This window comes from Anser brachyrhynchus (assembly GCF_964034855.1).
Source record: "Anser brachyrhynchus genome assembly, chromosome: 4".
NCBI lineage: Eukaryota > Metazoa > Chordata > Aves > Anseriformes > Anatidae > Anser > Anser brachyrhynchus.
The window spans coordinates 61,018,663-61,040,086 of record NC_137698.1 but is presented as its reverse complement, the minus strand read 5'-3'; the positions used below and the strand labels follow the sequence as shown (position 1 = coordinate 61,040,086).

Sequence of the window (21,424 nt, the reverse complement as noted above, 5' to 3'; positions counted from 1 at the left end):
ATAGCACATGACAGAGCATGCTGAGAGATACACATCTTGGGTCTGTTCTAGGCATCAGTCCAAGACTTTATGCTGGAACTGCAAGAGAAATACAGATTTTTTTGAGTATACACAACCTGCAGTCTTTAGAAAACCCTTAGAAATATTATATATAGCATATGTTGACTAGGAGCTGGCTAATCTTGATTGGGAGGGAGAGAGCAAAAGAAAAAAATCCCAAACCTTTTTGCAATACCCATTTAACAACCCATTGCAATAGTGGCAGTGCAGCAGGGTTAAAAGAAGACTGAGAAAATAGCTTTTAAAATATCAGCTACAGTTGTGTGAAAAAAAAATGTTTTGCGGGTAGTAAAAATTTGGGTACCATCATGTGTCATATTTTCCTTTCCTTTCATTCAGGTTGACTAAATAATTTATTTTGGTGAAAGCTAAGACCTCATCCAAGTTCCAATGACTTCAATGGAAAGCTTGTGCTGATTTTGATCACAGAGGCTGTTTCTACCCTTATAGAGTCTGAAATGGGATTTTTTTTGTAATGTATTTGTCAGAACCGTGATCGAATTTGCATTTTTTCACTGCACGCTGAGGAATTCCACAATAGTATGTATAAAAGGAGGAAAACTGTAAAATTGGAAAAAAAGAGTTTAAAAAGCAGCAATGATTATCCTTTTTTTTTTTTTTTTTTTTTTTTACTGTTGGAACCAGTAGAACTGAGATACATTTTGTCAGAAGGTAGCACTGTGCTGTACTTTTTGTCAATAAGATATCCAGAATGCCAAAAATAAATAAATAAATAAATAAATTCAAATTCAGTGTAGGATAGCCAACACATGCTGATTAGGACACTCATCTAGTTCTAATATTCTACCCTATTGGGGCAATGTAAGAACTGGGCTCTTTTCTTGCAAACATTTAAGCTAACAACTGTATCTTGCATCTACGCATTGTTTTGGTGTACAAGTGTACTTGCCTCTTTCTTTCTGGTCTCAAATTTGTCCTGGTACAGATCAGAGGTGTCTGAAACATGAGATTTTCACAGGAAGAAAGCAAGGTAGCTTTAGCATCTCCAAACACTGAAGGAGAAAATCGAAATTTGGACACAAATGACAAATGCATGTTAGCATAAGCCTCTTGCCATATCTGGCAAGATTCATTAAAATTTGGAACCAGTATAAGCCTTGGAAGAAAAACCCTTTACATAAGCCCAGTGGAGAGCTTGTTAGAGTTTGATTGTATAATTTGCCAAAGATTCAGTCCACTTTGAGAATGCCTCAGCCTTTCTCAGCTTCTTTGAATTACCTGGATTGAGCCAGTGCTGCAGAGACTGAGCAGGCTCCACTCTAGAGTTCAGAGGCTAAACAAAATATTCCCTGCCATTTTCCTACTGCTGCCAAAGGTTGTTTCAAAAAAACCAACAGGCGCTAAGATCAGGAATGCAGGCCAGAAGCGGAGTATAAAAATAATTTATAATCAGTAGAGCACACTCTGCTGCAGAACTTGGAGCTCAACGTAAAGTTCCTCAGTCTTTGGCAAGGAAACAAATAACTGGAACCAGTGACAAGCTGTAGTAATAGTCCACATAAAAGGTAGCAGATTTCTATTGCTACAACTTCTTGCCTTGGCTCAGACCAAGAGAGGAAAGTGATGTGAGTAGCAGCGCCACCAGTGGCTGGATTTTAAATACATTTAATAAAGCGCTGTATGAATTTGGCTAACAGAATGGTAATTTCCAAAATTTGCTTTTCAAAGGCTAGAAAATAATAGATTGCCTGTGTCTCCCCCTTCCCAATCCGTGTCATAGATCATGATACAGTCCTTTAATTACACAAATACCCACTATTTTTCTACAGGCCTCCTTGGGAATGTAAGGAGACAACCATTTCTAAGAGGTCAGCATGTGTGTTCAGCCAACCTTCCCATGCTCATGTCTTTAGTTATTGCCTCCTACTGGAAGCTGATCACCCAACAGCCAAAAGCTCTAATACAGCAACCATTGCTAGGTCTATTCACCAGTTTAGTTTGAAAGAGGCAGTTAATATATGAAGGAGTTGGATACATAAACAGACTTACTTACCCATAAACTCCACTTTTTTGTGTGTGTGCTGTTTATAAAATTCTTTAGTATTTAATCGGAAGAGGAAAAATGTACGTGATTTCATCTGCACTATGTGAATGTTCAGATTCCTCTGAGCAAAGCTAAAACATGGGGAAAGATTAAAGAACTTAAATTGAATGAGATACTGTGTTCATCTGTGTGACTTCTTTGCTAAGTAGTCAGCCTCTGTGATGATAAAAAGGTCAGTGCTGCACCATTATAACTACAATATCCTTTAATCTTTTTTTTAAATTATTTTATTTTTTTATTTGTGTGTTTAAATCAAGCAAGAGACAGCTATGTTAAACAGTTATATTGATTTTTTTTTTCTTTTGATTCTATTAGTTTAGATTCAGGGTCAGGTACAAGTTTTGCAATATTTCCAGAATAACATCATCCCCAGACATCACTGCACATCTGTAACACTGTTTGGAAGACCAAAAACATATATGTAAAGCATAGGTTGTCTGAAAAATAACCTGTATTTACTGAACTCCAAATAGGTACTTGGATTACTTTGTCAAATTAAAGTATTGCTGTGCTACTTATCTCACTTTCCAGGTGCAAGCAGTAGTATTTACTAATATTTTGCAGGATAAAAATGAACAGTACAATGGGTAGTATATCTTGCAAAAGGAAAAAAATATTTATAGCATAATGGCATAGCACAAATCTTTTGAAAAGTAATATCAACTACTGTCTCTCATAGTGTGCTGCTGCTTAATAGTAGATAGTTCCATACTGCTGATATAGAGAAGTGGATTTTATGTAAATGCACTAATATAATGGGATTTCTTAATCCTGACTGGTGGAAGAAGCTTTTCAAGCATATTTGCTAAAGTCATAGTCAATGTCATTAGTCATAGTCAGTGACATTGGAAACAGCATTTCTGTAAGAAAAGAAAATGAAAGATACCATTTCACTGGTATAAAACCTTGTCTCTCTATTTCTAGCTAATTCTGAAAACAAAATGTGGGACTTTACAGGACTTAATACAGATCATAAATGTTGAAATCATTGGATTTAGACAGTATATCCCCAGTACGAAATCAGTCTGAGCAGAATCCTTTCTACCTGATTCTAGACATATGTTAAAATAAATAATAATAATAAAAATACCTGAAAGGTTAAAAAAAAAAGAAAAGAAAGATAAAGTGTTAAGAATTCTGGATTGCTAGTGTTTCAGCCAAAAAATCTTCACAAAACTGATAAAAAAGTGATTCTATGATCATTCAAAGTTTTAAAACCGGGTTTATATCGGGGGTGTTGATTTTTGCTTTTTTGTGGTTTTACACATCCTGCCTGAAGCATTTCCCAGGTGGTATGGTGACACATTTGTAGTGCATTCTCTGGTGCCTAATATTCTAGTTGCCCTCACTTTTCAGGCTTTATATCATCTGCAACACCAATATAATCCTATCCACTTACTCAGCCATGTATTTTCACAAATGTTAATTTTTCTGTCATATTTGGTTGAAGCTAGTGAGTGATTTCCATTGATGTTGGTTGATAGGCTGTGAGGACTGAGCTGCATCATCTTTGTAAGAGCTCCGACTTCTCACCTGCCTTTTCGCCCTCCGTGTGATGCGACTGGAGCACACGCCTCTCCCGCCAGGGGCATGGAGTGGCAGCAGGGGCTGCAGGTCGATGTGTGCATGGGGCTGCAGTCAGTGCAAGCTCTGCCTGGCTTTGGCTGAAGGCCTGCCCTCCTCTTCTTGTTGATGGCATATGCTCTCAGAAACCTGCAACAAAAAGAAAACCTTTGCTGTGCCAGGAAATATGCAAGTTGTGAATGCTACAGTGGGAGATTAATACAGAGAGCATGTAAGTGAGACCCAGGAATATAACCCAAGTAATCTGCCAGGTTTCTAAGGATAAATACGATTTAGTTGCTAACAAGGCAGAAGTTTCACAGAGGAAGCATCAAAACAGCGAGGTACTGGGCCTACATTTTCAAGACAGTCATGTTTGACCTGCAGATTTGCATTCATAGAGACATATGGATGATGTTCCAAAGTGAGGTAACCCTTGGGTAAGGTATTGGGATTTCAAAGTGTACATATGGGGAAAAATGGGGCATACTGGTTTTAAAACAGAGCTTGGTATGTGCAGTGAAGATGATATACACATTTGAAAATTCAGCTCTGTGGAGAAATATCGTGACATGAACAAAGGAATTGCACAGATTTCGAATGCATGTAACAATTCTGGACATTCTATTTTAAAAATGGTAACAAGTTTCATTTAAAATCATTCAGATGTCATCTTAGCTACTTTCAAACAACCTGATTAGCTGTAGCAGATATTTTCTTGGCTAAATCAAATCAAGCAACTTTGCCAGTAGGCAGTTTCTACAGATTTCTTGAAACTGACAATTTCTGAAAAACTTAGGCAGTTCTCCCTGACACATTGGTGAAAAGGTGCTTTCTCAACAAACAGGTGTCATTCTCAAGGGATCTTTCTCATGCCTGTGTATGCTTCTGTGTTTTTTTTTTTTTTTTGCATTTTTTTTCATATATACATCCTCCTTTCTTCTCCTTTTTTTTTTTTTTTTTTTTTTTTTTTTTTTTTTTTATCCTGACATTTTTGCATGACAGCTCATTGGTTTTAAGCCTGTTCACTTACAAGGTGAACAAGCCAGGAACGTGGAACGGCAGGACACGCCAAGATATAAATGAATACAGCATGGTTTTACATGAGCCAGTTTTTCTACTGAAGTGTGCAAATTTAAAGTTGTGGATCAATGCCCTGCTCTCTGCACACTCAGTGTTGGGTCATAATGTTGTGACAGTGACAAACTCTTGAGCGGTCAGGCCCACTTAAAAATTCTGTATGGAGGCACTCAGCAATAAAGGACGATTCCTTCAACAGCCAACAGCTAGCAAGGACTTTTGATGACTGATGACCAATATGGAATATCACTTTACATACATGCTATACATCCTAATGCTGTGCCATGCCAAATTGCCGAAACCCTCTCTGGTACAGGCAGTGATATAACATTACTTTGGCACTCCATTATAGCTTGTGACCCATTATTCCCAGCAAGATTAATTTATGTTAGTTCCTCAACTGGAATTCACTTGCTCACTACTAGCTTTAGCTTTCCAAGATATTGTGCACATATATCTGGTATTGGAAAGTTCATAGCAGCTGGCATTGCATCGGCAGTTTTCTCAGCAATATCAAAAAAAATCAAGCTGCATGATGCAATTACCAGAAGCAGTGGGAGAATATTTTATTTCTTCAGTCTCATGCTTTTACTGTCTTTTAGCCAGTGGCTAACAGTTATGTCATTCACTCCATGAAGGACAACACTCTGTTAAATGGATGGCTTGCTTCTAAGTTTTCTTCCTGGAAAAAAATCTGTAGTTACACAATCTCTGAACATCTGAAAGATAGTCTGTTTTTCCAGTGCCCAGACTAAATGCAGAGGAGAGCTGATGGCAGAAGAGCTGCTTAAGATGAGTCATTACTGCTTATTTTTTACTAGTTCTGCCCAAATTTCACTGTTTTTCTCTACTGCTCAGTTACAGACTCTTGCCTAGTTTTCCAGCACTATACCTGTAACCATCTGTTGATTATTTTTTTAACCCAAATATTATTCTTCTATTTTCTAAACTGAATGTCATTACAATATTCTGACTGTGTTTCTAATCTTGCCGTGACCCCTTGTATTATTTCTCCATTTTCAGCAGTATGCTCAGCTCCTCCTAGTTTAATAGATCTGCAGATTTCATTAATGTACCATTTACTCCCTCTTCTAGCTCATTATTGAAGCTATTAAATGAGATCAGAACTAATACTAATCTTTGTGTACTGCACTAAATGCCTCCCTTCAAAGTTATTGTTTATCATTACCCTTCATTGTTTGTCATCACCCTTCATTTCAGTCAACATGAAAGTTCATTTCCAATTTGATTTAGGCTTGGGAACAGTATTTTGACACAGTAGAGATGGGAGAAGAAAGGCTAATCCACAGCCCAGCAGAAGCTTCTAATTAAGGCTTAATTTAGGGGATCAAAGTCAGGAGTCCTCTCCCGCAGCAACAGTGCAAGGTGGAAACTGTCTCTGTAATTGAGAACACCTAAGCTCAGTGCTAAAATGTCCAAAAGAAAACAGTAGACTGATAATATTCAGGCACATGGCAGTATATCTTCTGCTGTCTGTTCATTAATTTTGTATCACAATAAAATAAAATTAAAAAAAATCAACTTTGTCTGGCAGACTTCAAAGTGTTTTAGTAAATTTGTTTTCTCAATAGCTGTTCCATTATGTTGCCAGGGATGGAAGCTAAATTTATGAGTAGCAATTTCAAAGACAACTTGCAGAATATGTGAACTTCTATCTTTGGCTGTTTCAGAGACATACGCTTCCAAAGCATCTGTATCCTTCTTCTGTTCCTGCACAGCGTACTGTTTCAGGAGAGAGATTTTAATTTTCACAACCCCTCCAAAGTTTAATTTCTAAATTGTATAGTAAATGTTATTAAACATATTTATAATATGTAGATAGGAATGTAGAAACAGGATAGGATATGTAGAAACAGAATCAGTCAGGAAAAATTAATTTTGACAATATATAATTCCTCTGATATTAATTAATCCTACATGACTAAAGGTACCGACACCAAAACCTGTTCACCCTTGACCTTTATATAATACCATTTTATAAAGATAGGTTGACAACTCTTAGCATCAAACCCAATTACCCTTGTTATGTATTGACTTACCAAAATATATGTTTATCCAAGTGTGTTTGAATATCCAAGAACTGCTCAAATTTTCCTAGGAATATTTTGCTTGAGCTCTGTTAGTTACGTATAATCTGTGTCAGTACAAATGTGAAAACAAACAAACAAACAAAGCCAACAAAATCTAGTCTGGAAAAAATTGCCTCTAGGTAGAACCAAGTTCTTTTATAGTTTTGTACGTATGTATTGGACAAAACAATGGAGCAGTGGGCTACTGAATTTTAGGTAGAGGTGAGGCTACTTACTAGATGTGGGGGAAATTGCCAAAGGATGAAGAAGGCTGAATGAGCCAGGCATGCATCCTAAAGGCCATGACATGGAGTGGGTCTAATGGAAATATGATTGCAAGTCCCACTTCTGCAACAAGAAATAGGTTCATGAGTCCAGAAATGCTAGCCAAAGTGGGGTCACAAATCTAGAAACTGGGTTGCCAGAAGAGTTTGAGATTAGCTGCTAGAAACTCAGCTTCTCTGAATTTTGAAGCTCTGCATCTTTCAGTATCTACCTACTTATCTGACATAGTCTGCTATCTCATTACTGTGAATCTGCCTTAACCTCTGAGGCAAATTTTGTTCACTCTTCCCCAGACTGCTTATGGAATATTTTCCTCCCACTCAATCTCTCTTAAAACCCATCTCTGTCTCTGTTGATTCCTGCCAGAGAATCAGCAGTGACACTTTTTAGCCTTGTTTTTATGGTTAAGCATTTTTATAAAACTTTTTATTGGGTTTTTATTGCTACTATCTCCTGTCTGCCTCTTCCCCCATATTATTGAGTTACATATTTATTATATCTCTTGTGAAATTGAATTGTATGATTTTCTGGGAAAAGATTTAATGTCACTTACATTTTAGAAGGTACCTACCAATAACATTTAATGATGTAAAAAATATGCATAATTACTCTGGTTCATTAATACCTATTAATCATGATTTAAGATGTCCCTGATGAGTTTTAGTGTTAACTGTCCAATGCTTACCTCCTTGCAAATGAAAGCCTGAGGAGGCTGCTTCCACCAGAGAGCATTAACTCATTTGTTGCATCAGTCTTTAGTCATCAGTATGAAACATGTGAGAGATATGTACGTCTGTCTGAACTATGCATCAATGTGTGTTTTGAGAACAAATTGGTATGTTGTGCCTCATTTCCCCCTTTGTTCCTTTGTATTCAAAGAGCCTTTACCTTTCCTTTGAAAGACACTTGAGGAAATGCATGCCTGCTGTGAAAGCCTGATTCATTTTGCATTGCATCTGCACTGTCTGGTTCTGTAATGTGCACTTTGGATTTAAATCAGCTTCTCTGCATCTCTGCAAAGAATATATTTTCCTAATAAGTTGACTCTTCTGTTGTGTGCATTTCTGGGAAAAGTATGTGCACTAGCTGTATTAGTGGCTTTTCTGTGTATCTTAAGGTTTTTCTTGTTTTCCTAGTAAAAGAAAGTATTACATGCAAGTATAACACTTTGCAGGAGTAGGTCTTCACCTGGTTTCAAAATCAAAAAGGTGAAACAGAAGTAAACAAAAAGAAAAAATATTAGTTGTCAGACATTATTGCCTAGCAGTCCAATAAGTGCAGATACTGACCTCGGCAAAAGCGGTATAGCTTTGGTAGCATAATAAATGGGAGAAAGACTTCTAACTCAAAAAAAAAAAAAAAAAAATTTGCAGTAGTGCCATCTAGTGTGCCAGGTGTTGCAGCTTTCTGGAAAGGGACAGTAAACTACTTTCAGCCCATCCCACTAGTTACAGTTTTACCCAGGCGGGTCCTCCTGCTGCTGCTTCCCTCTCTGCCTGCTGGCAGGGAGCAGTAACAGCGCTGGCAGAAGGTAGAGGTAGAGACCTGAGGGCTGCTCTGCAGATGCTGATCCTGGCAGACGTGGTTGTTGTTGCCGCTCTAGAAGAAAAAAAAAGAGCATCCATGGGACTTTAAAGAAGGAGAAAGGTCTTCTGCCTGTACTCCCACATAAAACTGACTCTTCTACTCATTGATTTCCATTGCTAAGCATGTAATGGCTAAAACGTCCTTTCTCATCCACTACAGCATGGACAGGCCAATTGTTTTGGTATGGGGAGAGAAAAAATACACATTTGATGCCAGAAATGCGGAGGCACTGCTGCTTTTTGAAGCTAGCAAGGGCTGGAAAGGATTCTTTGCCTGGTCACTGAAGGATTTATGTCGACTAGAGGGTCCTCGAAGTCCTTCGGCTGGGGAGTGGGATACAAGGGGAGGTGAAGGGGAATGGGAACCTGCTCTGTGTGCCAATGCTGCGGACTAGGTGGAGCCCTTTTACCGTGACCACTGTAGGCTTTTCCACTGCTGCCTTTTTCGCTTTCACTGTTAGCTGACTGAACCTCTCTGCTTTAATCCGGAGATATGCAAAGTGCACGGCTTACCCTTCAGCCTGTGAAGCTGCACAGGGTTTATTTTTGTCTTCAATATAGAATCTGCTTGTAATAAGTGGAAGAGTGATCGAGCCAGAAACTGTTGTCTGCAAACGAAGCCCACATCTCCATAGCATCGCATAATGCTGTGTATTCGCCTGTCCTCTGCAGCTGGTGCTAGAGGATATTGCTTTTCCAGCTGGATTTGCTTGGGGTGCAGCTACAGCAGCATATCAAATTGAAGGTGTCAATTTTTAGCTGCCAAAGTGTTAAGGAAGTTTCAAGTGAGCAGGAAGTCAGGATCCAGGAAGGAGAGTGTTTGATCTTTGCCTCACTGCCTGGATGCTGCCTCTGATGCAAATGCATGTAGCACTTCTGCTTAAACACTTCTGGCGTGAGCAGTAAGAGGAGGGTAAAAGGTGATTCAGATCTCAGAAATATGGTTAGGTAATGGAAATGGAGGAGGAACCTCCACCACTAGCTATTGGGGGGGAGAGGGGCAGAAATAAGTAATTTTCCCACTAGCTCTTATTTCCTTTCTCTAGAGCTACTTTAGGTAGGTTACTATTGGCTGTTCCAAAAGAGCACGGACAGGAGAACTATTTCATCAGACATTGGTACTCATGGGGGTCCTCAGGGAGGAATTCGTCTTCAAGGAATATGAAAAACAGTGAACTGGGAGGTTAACAGTGGGAGACCCCCCCATGCACGTGCCATGTTCCACACTAAATGGTGGCACTGGTAAAGTAGTTTGCCCAGGATGGTAAGAAACTATCCGGCAGAGTAGGGAATGCAAACCTGTAAGATACAGGGACACTGACAGCTGTAAACCCCCAACCTTTCTCTCTTCATAAATGTGTGTTTAGAGACCTCTAAAATACATATAGATCTGATTTTCTCATATTATACCCTGCAGCGTACAGGCACTTAGCTCCCATTGATTTCAGTGCCTAAATGGGAGTTGTAGATCTAAAATTGTCTTTGAGGATGTAGCCTTTAGTTCTTGGTTATTGCTGAAAGCGAGAATACTTGCCCATGCCTGGAACCTTTTAACGAGCTCTGCTCGTTTCACCTAATAGCCTGAACAGCTCGCTCGTCCCCGGGAATCGATATTCTGGGCCAGATCCTAACTCGAGTCCTGCAATGCGCAGAGCTCTGCTAACTAATTCTTAAAATGTGAATTGTGTGTGCATACAGATGACATTATAATTTCCTGCCTTTTGAGTGGCTAGATGTGCAACTTTAATGTTCTCTTGATGTATTTTTAATGAGCTTTCCTAAGGCCTCTGAGTGGGAGAAACGTTAAAAAAAAATCTATAATGTGGTCTAGACATTGCTCAAATGACCCTTTTCCCACAGAAGTAAGAAATTCAACAGGGAATTCCTCCTCCTGAAAGCTGTGGAAGCTATGCAGCTTCTGACTTAAAGGCAGCACAATTGAAGCAATAGTTCTTGTAGACTCCAAACCTAGCTGCTGCACATGTCACAAGATACACAGTAGATGAGGCAAGAGCTGACAGGCTACTTTATTTTTTTTTTTTACTGTCAGCTATGTATTTATGCACAGCACAACCTTCTTCATTCTGTATATTTCAAAGTGCTAAAAAATCATACCAATTGTACTCTGCATGCTCAAAGTGCAGATTTCAGAGGTTCATGACTCAGTCAAATCAAAATCAATTTGCACCAGAACACTCAAAGGCACTTCTTCTTACTGAGGGCCATTTCTATGCTAAATTTCAACTCTCTGCTTGATTTTTTTTTTCTTTGAAAGAGAGGGAAAAGTTGCTAAAAATTCTTGTAATGGTAAAAGTGGTTTTCTTCACTTCTTTCATATGCCTACATACGAGCTACATTAATTCAAACAAAATTTTACCTGGCAGAGACCAGGCCAGGAAAACTTCACTCTGAAAGGTAAAAGCACAGCTGAGTTAGAAGAAAACCTAACTTGGAAAGCAGATGAAAACTAAAATAATCCGATCAGTAATAGCCCCAATTCACTAGCTCCACTTAAAAGGAAAATAATCCTATCTCATTCTATTGTAATAACTGCAGAGAATGGGGAATATGCATCACCTTTCATCATGTTCATCATTAGATTAATCACTTGATGGCATGTTATTGTACTATGTAAGGATTTGATAACTAAACCTCACCTGTGTGTTTGAAATGTAAAATCAGTTCCTCATCGCTGTTTTTTCCTGGCCCTGAAGCTTGCTAAAACTCAGGGTATGTCTCCACTATGAACTGCTGTGTAGCGTAGAGGTTTCTGAACAAGCTTAGAGGTGCAGGCTCAGTTCATTGAAGCTAGCTGAAGCAGAGCAGAGCTCTGTGCAGGCTAATTGTGGCTCAGCAGGATACTTTAGTGTATGTGGAGCTCTCTGTTGCCTTGGCTAGATTGCTTCCTACACTTTATTTAGCTAGCTCAGGTACTCCACATGGTACAGAGAGACTCTCTGAACAAGATGAGGAGTGCTTGAAAGTGGGTCTGTTTGCCACAGCCCCCATCGGCTTTATAGTGGCTAATGACCACCAGAGAAGTACTGTCAGACTGCTGAAAATCAAATGCTTCTCCCCCTCCCTCTCACCTCCCTTGCTGGAGGAAGGCAGACACAAAAAGCAATGGTGCAGCATCAGTACTAGCTGCTGATTCTTAAATGAAGGTGTCTTAGCTGCCCATTCTGGCAGCTTCTGGCTTCCCTTTACCCCCACTGTGGTGAAAAGGAGCTGTACCATATCCATGTGGCGCAGGAAGCCTGCTCTTAAAGGCTTCCACATTCTATGTACCGCCAAAGAATTACTATTGCTTGTTATTTCATGCACTCCTCTGAAATGAATATTTATTTTCGCAGGCATATTTGAAATCAAAAGCAGGATAGAGAAAATTCTTAGTACTGTATTTTCCTGAAGACCAAACAGGCAGAGCGCAAAGTCTGTGATAAAATCTGAGATTAAGAGAAACTCAAACTGTCTGGATCTAAAATTTGACCTACTTTGAAGGTTGTCCCACATAAGAGTTTAATTTACTGACCAACCAAATGTAGATGTATTGGTGTTCATGTGCTGCAATAAAATTCTGTAAAGAACATGAAATGTGACAATGATCTTTGAAAAGCCAGGTTATAGAAGTGATATTACAAATTTTAGTAATGCTTTAAATTAAGTGTCTTCAATATGCTTAACCTTGCATTAAACTTAGATTTAATAAGACAGATGTGTATTAAGTACTGAATATACTTAAGGGAGCAATCTTGCGTTGGCAGGGGATGGACTCAATGACCTCCTAATAGTTCTTCTACATCTCTAATTTCTATGATACTAATTGATTATTAAAACACTTTTATTGAGGATTGATATGTAGCTATTATATAGTTATTAATCTTACAACCCAACTGATATTTAATTTATACATGATTTTAACACACAATGTCATTTTAGTTTTCAGAGAGTAACCCTGGAACAGTGCATTCACTGGAGCTCTGAAAAATCTTACTGATAAATGATGTCGGTCATTTTGGGGTTATTTGGAATTTTATGATAAAATCACACTTTGCAGGAGTGTAGGTTTACAGAGCTCTCCACATTAAAAATAAAATGTTTGCCTCCATTACAGCATTGCTCTGGAAAGACAAGCTCGTCAGGAAGGAAGGTGCATTTATTTGGCTTAAGTACTGTGTAATGTTAATGATGTGTAATCTCAAACAACAGCTAAATTTTGAATATTTTAAACATAATCTCACTATCTCGATTTTGGGATTGTAAAGAAATTTCCCAAAACTATGAGAGTGAAGAAAATGGTGCAGGGATTTTGAACATTTAAAATTCATTTCTGTGAACGTTTGGCTAAGCAAAAAGCAGAAGTTTTGCAGAGCTGTGTTATTAATTCAGCTTGTATATGCCTAGGGCCATGGCTCATAATGGCATTCCTTTCTTTTTAACAGACTGTCAGGATTTTCAAAGGACATCTAGAAAGCCATAAGTGCCGATTTGTTGGATGTATTTCTCATACCCTAAAGGCTTTCTTTGATATGGACTGATCTTTTACATTTATGGATGGAAGCTGCATTAGAAAATGCCCTTTGTGAAAACCTGTAATATCTCCAGAGTTGCAAACATCTTATTTTTGGCTAAGGAAGTATGAAGTGTGTCAGAACTCGTGCTTTTTGAAACAGGATTTTCAAATAATTAGCAGCAAGCAAAAATATGAATAAATGCAAAACCTAATGCAAATGTATATACCAATGCTTGAAAGTTCCTAGTTACTTTAAATGACGTGGGGAGAGAGATACTGCTTGATTTGCTCTTAGGATTTTGAGGTTCTTGTGCCTACTTTGTGGTAAATATTTACATTCAACATATGTTTTTTGATGTCAAAAGTGTAACAACCAAGTTTTGTTTTTCAAGCAGAAGGCTGGAATGCAGATGGAAAGGGCCCTAATGTCTGGGACACATTCACCCATCAGGGAGGAGATCGAGTTTTCAAGAACCAGACTGGTGATGTAGCTTGTGGCAGCTACACTCTGTGGGAGGAAGATTTGAAATGTATCAAACAGCTTGGATTGACTCATTATCGCTTTTCTCTTTCCTGGTCACGTCTGTTACCTGATGGGACGACAGGTTTCATCAACCAGAAAGGCAATTGTTTCTTAAAAATAGAAGGTTGCAGCTTTAATTCAAGGTTATTGCTGCAGTCTGGCATAATTAATCCAGTATGCTATTCTGCAGTGTAGCTTTGAAATTGCAACTTTTTTCAGAGTAATTATGGGATGATTTTTTATAGGTTTGCAACAACTTACTAATTAATATTCTAGATCCCTTTGGATAGCACAATCTTTTGGGATAGGATTAGTATTATGTTTCCTATGTATTTTCACTTACTTCAGTTTAATTGTAACTTTAAATCATTTTGCTTCATCAGAATGTTTTTAGTCACAGGAATCCTAGCCACAAGGATATTTTTGGATGGCTTACAATAGACAAATCTCTTATTTGGCAAATACATTTAGATAGCTTATCAGTATACTCTGATGTACTGAACTTCATGTTGACTGTTTTACACTAAGAGGGACATTTTTTTTTTTTCCCATATTTTTATTTATTTATTTATTCTAGAGAATTAAAGGAGATTCTTCAAACTCAGCTATGTCTGTGACAAACGCAAGACAGCTCCTGCTCTGAGGAGAAGAGTTTTCACAACCTCAGCAGATAATATAAAAGTATAAGTGTAAAGGGATACAGCACATAAAAAAAGCTGGCCAGATTGCTAGATGTCAGGTATAAAATTTGTTGCACATCTGATTTCTTTATTTAATTCTGTTGGTATAGACTGGGGGAAAGATGAAGGTGACTTACTAGGAAAAAAAAAAAAGGAAATGGCAGCATTCCCTGCAGAAAATAGGGAATGGGAAAAAAAAAAAAAAAGATGAAATAAAGAGAATTGTGAAGTATAAAAGCAACTGAAGCTGAACCAGAAAGAATGGGAGAATCAAAGCAGTTGGCTGAGGTCTCCTGTATGCTGGGAGGATAACATTCTAAGGAAAACATGCAAAGCAGATTTGGATGAACCTCTGAATCTCAGCTCCATCTCCTACTCTGAATCTCAGTTCTACCAAGAAGATATATACCTTTGCACTTCTGGGGCCGTGTTTGCCTTGGTAATTCTTTTCTTCTACTGGTTTGAAGATTGCAAAAATGGAAGGCTTCAAAGAAAATGCTCTTGGTTATTCTGATCTGTACTAAGAAGCAGAAGCAATATTTTTCTGCAGGATTTGGTCATGGAGAGCTTGGCTGTTCAATAGGCAGCAGTCTGTCCTCTGCAGATTATATTTTTCACCAGAGAGCAAAGGAGCCTTCGTTTCAAGAATTCAGGAAGGGGGGGCTGGTGGATCTGCTGTAAACAGACCAACCAGCCATTTTCCCCTGCTGAGCATGACTGCAAAAACTGTGCCAGTATCCCGTAGAGGTTTGAATGGAAGCCTTCCCTTTGCCACCAAAATTTACAATATGCGGCCCACTTTTACTAGCACAGCTTGTCCTTCCCTCAGAATGTTTTTTGTGGCACATTGAATTTAAATTTGGCTGGGTCCTTGTGGTTTCTTCCTGTACTGATATTCCTTCAGCTAGTGCTGCAGGCTCCATGCAATGCCACAGAGCTGCCCGCTGAACAGGCTTTGTTTTTCAGTCATCAGAGTGGAAGATAGCAGACACTTGGTAAGGAAAGCTAACATTTTGACAAAACTCGGCTATAATTTCAGAAAATGTTCACTCGATTCCCAGTATAAGCAGTTGCCTGATTAATATTATGAACTTTACATTTAGCGAAAGGGCATTGGAGGAACTCCAAGTAGGCCAGCTTTCATTAGGCAGGAGTTCACTTCTCTTGTGCAGTGATCTGTTGAAGCAATTGTAACTGCCTAGCACGGAAAGGCCATCATCTTCTATATAAACATTTTTACAAAGAGCATGTGAAGAATTAGAAAGCTTAGAGCAATGTCCTTTCAAATGAAATCATTCACACCAAGAGATTCACTACCAATTTCACACCTAAAACAGAGGACATTTGAAAACCTTTAAAACAATTCTGTTTCCAACTCGGTGGGGGTGGGGTCTTTTAAAGCAGCAGTGCTGTAGGTGTCTTGTTCTTAAAACATGTCAGGATCAAAATAGGGTTTTGAAGTATTTTTGCATGATTATTTGTGCCCTAGAAGCTGCCCCGAGCAGAAGAGGTTAGCTGCTAAACACTAGGTGCAGATGTGGTTGAAGACAGAAGCAACAGGCATGGGGCTATTAGGTCTGAGAGAGTTTGATGTTTTGCCTCACTTCAGCATTAAGGCAGGGAATCAGGATGGTGAGAGAAAGATGATAGAAAGGAGAAAAGAAGAATCCTTCAGTTTCCCGTGACAAAATGCTCCTACATGTCTGTAATGCCAGAAGTTCGGGGTGTCTCCAAAAAAAAAAACCCTTATCTACACATTTTCCTGGAGGATAGTTTTCTGCTGTTATTTCTACTTTTAGCTAACCCACAGATACAGCCATAAACACTAAACCAGGCTTCTCTGGAAGGTATGGCACAATCTGGAATTTTGAATTGACATTTATATTTTTCAGGGATGCAGTTAGATATCCTTCTCTCTCTCTCTCTTTTTTCCCTAACACAAAGGATAAATCTTTTCCAATATTGGTGTTTAATTGAAATGTAAAGAATGAATGGTAGCTGGTTGAGCTTAAATGTTATAAATTTTACTAAGCAATTTATAATTTGAAAATTAGAATAAGAAAAAGTATTGTCTTCTAGTTGAGCATTACTCTCAACATGGTATAATTATATACTAGTGAAGAATTGTTCGTCCTAGATTGTGGTTATGTAGTAAAACTTGTAGTCCCACCAGCAACAGTTAACACACACCCAGTCCCTCTGAATTTAAATGGGTCACTGATCAAATGTAACAAACTGTATTTGCACCTAATGGGTTGCAAATTGCAAGAATATTCTTCTCAAAAATTACAATTCTGATATAATCATTCCCCTTTTTATGTGGGTGCATTCTCAGGCACGTGCATTTATCTCCCCAGAATTTAATGTGTTTTCTTGGTGCTGTGCTTGGAAGAAAAAGCAAACTACCTGTGAGATTTATTGTGAATTACCTTGTAAACAAACTTATTGAGTCTTGCTGTGCTAAGGCATGTGTTTGCACCTGTTTGTTTACAGGAAGGCACTGTCTATATATGGGGTTCATAATTGATTGCTGCAGTATATGTTGCACTAAAAAAAGCCGTTTGACACAAATCCTTAAGATCAGTCATTTGCAATTAGGATAATTTGAAGTCTAATATCAATACACACAAAGCTGGACCTACACACTGCTGGGAATGTATAGTACAATACAGTACAGACTTATTTATTACTCAACCAATTTCCTCATTTGAATTAAAAAAATATCTGGTTCACACACTGATAATAATAATACAAACCGTATGTAATCTCCTAAGCCTACATTTTGTTAACTTGTGCAGCTTAGTTTTCCTTTCTTCCTCCTCCTTTCTGCTGAGTTCTCAACTTTTTTAGACCTTTTTCAGTTTTGGTTTTCAATACAGCAACTCCTTGGGATAGACATTTCCTAAGCAGCTGACCCACAAACCCTCAATGAATTTTAGGTTTCTAAAGTTCTTAAACACTTTGGTATATTTAGCCCAAGTCTCTGAAGCAAAGGCTGTCTGATTCTAAATTCCACTGGTATGATGGAGACCTATTCCTGGCTGGAGCCTCTTAGCTTAACAAATAATAATTCAAGGCCTCTGTTGGCCTTTTCCAATTACCTCACTAAACCAGATAGTTCTAGTAAAAGAGCAGGCTAATTGATACTCTTTGAACCAGAGCTTATGATGTGTTTTGCTATATCTAGTGTTTTCAAAAGGCTTAAAAGCAATGTAGCTGTGTTTGGATTTAAGCAAAATTAAAAATGCTTATATGAGAGCTTAAGGTATTTTGATATTTAAACTTGCAGTGAACTCTGAGCAGCGTAAAAATAGTCCTTTAGGAAACATATTCATGTCAGCCGCTGCTAAATCTGAACAGAAGGTGGATTCCTTTTAAGCCTCTAGAAATGCATCCCCAGTGCTGGTCGCCGTTAACAGTGTATCCAAGAAATTGCAGCTGAACTCTGTCTTATCAACGGGGGACAAGAAAGGTTGGAAGTCATGAGATTTTAGAAAGGTGAGCTAATTCCTTCTTAGAACCAGAGGGACTGAACTGTCTGCATAACGGTGGTGTAAAAGGAAGAGAGTTGGTTGCTTGGATAAAATATTGCAAAGCCATTCAAGTTGGTAGCTAAATAGACCAGTGCCCTAAACACCTAAAATCTACCAGAGTCCCACGAAAAGTCATAAATTTCATGTAGATCTGGTAGGATGCCCCATCGAATGAGGGAATGATTAAATTCACACCACTGCAAAGTACTTAGTGCATTGACAGTATCTTCTTTGTCTTGATGTAGGCATGGAGAGCAATAGAAAACAGAACAGCCTAGAAGAAGCAGTTTACCCATCTAACCAAATTCAAATCATAAAAGATCAGCTTGGTTACCTTGCTGAATGTGACACTAAACTTTTTAAAAGATACAGTTCTCAAGGAGAGAAATACTTTCATTGGAACAAATCTACCTGTCATACTCTGAAGTGTCAGGATTTTTCCAATGCATTTTGGTCTTGTACAAGCAGTTGGGCTGCCATTCAGGCATTTTAATGAAAGGATTATATTTTCATGTGACCAGCACCCATCAGAATTATGTTTCTCCTGAGGAGCTGCTGTCCACTGATCTACTTTGAAAATTTGCATCCTCATTTCATTTTATGTGCCTGAATGGAAGATGTTGTGTGCTGAGCATTTCTGCCAACTCTGGGGTCTTGTAACAGTAGTCAGCATGCAGTTGAGAGAGAATGTTTGCATCTCATAACAGAGAAAAATGTGCAGTGAGGTATCTTCATGTGTAAAAATGTAATAAATTTAATAAGTTAACCCGTTCATATTTCTTTCAATGTTTTTGGGAGTCAATTACATCAACAAAATCATTAATAACTTGGCAAATGGCATCCTGCTCACTGTATCACTTTGACTTACCTCAGTCTTTAGAAGATAAAGGGGCTGGAGATCTGAAAAGATCATTGAGACTTTTGATATTCATGCAAAATATTGCTGCAGAGCATTTGAAGACTGAGTGAATCTGTGGATCACTGTTAATAAGCCTTATGTTGTTGGTGTAGATGGTTGTGAAAAGGGCATAGCCCCAGCTACAACAAAACCTGGTACCAGAGCTTACATCACAGCTATCCTTTACCTTAGATAGGTTTATCAGAACAGTATTTACTGATGGTGAATATCCAGACATCAAGAAGTTCAGTATTTCAGCAACACATTCACTTTTTTGAACTAATCATCAAGGCTTCTGGAATTCAGTAAAGAGTTAAAAATGATGGTCATGAATACTGCTGACTTCTTTGCTCTGAACTATTTCTCTTAAGATCAAGAAATACAGATAAGAAGCTAAGTATCTCAATGGTCTGTGAGGCTGAACAAACAATGGATCCTTCTTGGCCTGTTGCAACTGGGATTTTGTGGCTGGCTGTAGTACCATGGGGTTTACACTGACTTCTGTATTATATCAAGGTATGACATAAGGCTCACAGGACTATTTAACCACTGTTAGCTGGCCAACGAGGTTTCTGAGAATCCAATGAGTAATATGAGTGATTTGTTTTTTTGAGGAGCCCATCTGGATGGCATAAGACATTGGACGATATATAAATAGACGAGTCACCTTGGGATTCTTAATTTAATTTTTGCATGCTATCTATTAAGAGTAGGAGCCTTAGTGTTTTCCTATTGCCTTTGTACTTGATAGCTCTTTTACAATTTGAAATGATACACCAGTGTTATATCATCTTTTGAACTCCAGAAATGATCTTTGTGATTCCAGCAGTAAGGCATTCCTGGCATGCATCTACTTCTGGCAATGGGACGTGCGGTGACTGCCAGTACCAAGGGGTTAAGGAGCAGTGACAATAAGCAGATGCTAATGCAGGAAAGATATTTTAGTCTTCTCATTAAAATAAGTCATTTCACTGTCTTCATGGATATTTGCACAGTTTTGCTTTTCCATTGTTAGTCATAAAAGGTCAGCTCATGGAAAATTAAGTTAATAGGGTCAGTGCAATTTGATGAAAACTAGTTTTAGTTTGTAGCTTAGAAAAGATAGAGGGTAATGCATCTGATTTTATGGACTTTCTTACATCTGTTCTGAATAAAACTTCTGCTCTCTTGTTCTAGGATACATATAATATCCCTGTAATTTACATCACTGAGAATGGGTTTTCCCAAAGTGACCCTGCTCTACTTGATGACAGTCAATGATGGGAGTATTTCAGGCTGAATTTACAGGAAATTTTATAAGGTACCATTTAAAATGATGAAAGATCAATTGTGCTAACTTAATATATTTTTCCTTTGTGCTTATTTGCATTCAGCAATGACCAACGATTCTTGAAGCTTAAACTCTTGTAAATTTGAGTAAAATTATCTGGCTTAAAAAAAAATGTTTAGCTGAAAGGAGAGCATGTATTTTTAATCCTGCTTCCCCATTTTGGGATGGAAACAGGTGAAAAGGTACTCCATACATACATTATTTTTAAACTCGGTTTTGTAGGACCATAGTTTTTCATTGAATAAAGCAACCACATTGATCTTCAGAACTGCTTATTACATACTTCTCATTGTGAAGGATGTAAAATTGAGTGCACCTGAAAAACTGACCATTATATCTCACAATATGCTTACAGAATACAACCTCCCATATAGAATGAGGTCTGTCCCATATAGAATGAGGTCCGTGTAATAATTCATTCCTGTATAGGACCATTAAGTCTTTATAGCTCATCTTCTGCGTGTACATCAGGATAGCCAACAGTGTTCAGCACCAGCATGGCTCTTTTTTTTTTTTTTTTTTAAGACACTGTACTATTCACTTTGATAGAAATAAAGTTGATACAGTTTTGAGAATTTCTGGAAATTCCATCCCTACCTTCCTTCTGGTTGGAAGTATTCTCTGATTCTCTGAGCTAACTCACAGGGAGTAGGTCATCTCTCTATGTATCATGTGAAGTGTATTTTAAAATGCCCATTTGTTTAGATAACAGGTAGTCTCCCTGTCATATTTGTCCAATGTGATCACAATCATGAATGTCATATTCTTATTTAATAGTTTTTTGTAGTCATTCTTACACCTTCATTTTGCTTCTCTTTTACTTTTACTATATTTATATTCTTTATCGTTACGTTCATTCAAATGTTCATTTAAAAAATACCTTTCTGTCTTCCTCCTTTCCATTCAAAGTCATTACTTAGACTTGTCATCCATGCCAATTAACTAATTTTCTTCAACTAAGTAGAAGATGCAAAGGGCCATTCTCTGTCACTGAAACCAGGTGGTAGGGTCTGCTTCTAACTAGAGCAGGCAGATCATATTCCAGCTGCCTTTGGAGAACAGTGCCTGTGTTGTGCCATATTTGGCCCCAAGCCATATCTGGAGAGAAGTTTTGTCAAGGAGTAAAAATTAAGCTTTGTGGATTATCAAGGGTTTGTGTATGAGTCAAGCCATTGGTCCTGTTTTGTTTACTTACCAAGTTATACACAAGATGTCTGT

At 38.1% G+C, this 21,424-nt stretch overlaps 1 protein-coding gene across 1 annotated transcript; it reads left to right on the top strand.

Moving 5' to 3' along the window:
• Positions 1-8,890: 8,890 nt before the first annotated feature.
• Positions 8,891-21,093, top strand: LOC308194722 (cytosolic beta-glucosidase-like; the record flags this gene model as incomplete). The annotated part of the gene is given in 9 exon segments (XM_080590923.1): positions 8,891-8,911; positions 9,402-9,474; positions 13,638-13,939; positions 15,549-15,573; positions 18,945-19,031; positions 19,262-19,371; positions 19,375-19,392; positions 20,053-20,133; positions 20,137-21,093. Coding segments are annotated over 9 exon segments (756 nt in total). The 3' UTR covers positions 20,176-21,093.
• Between the last annotated feature and the right edge of the window lie 331 nt (positions 21,094-21,424).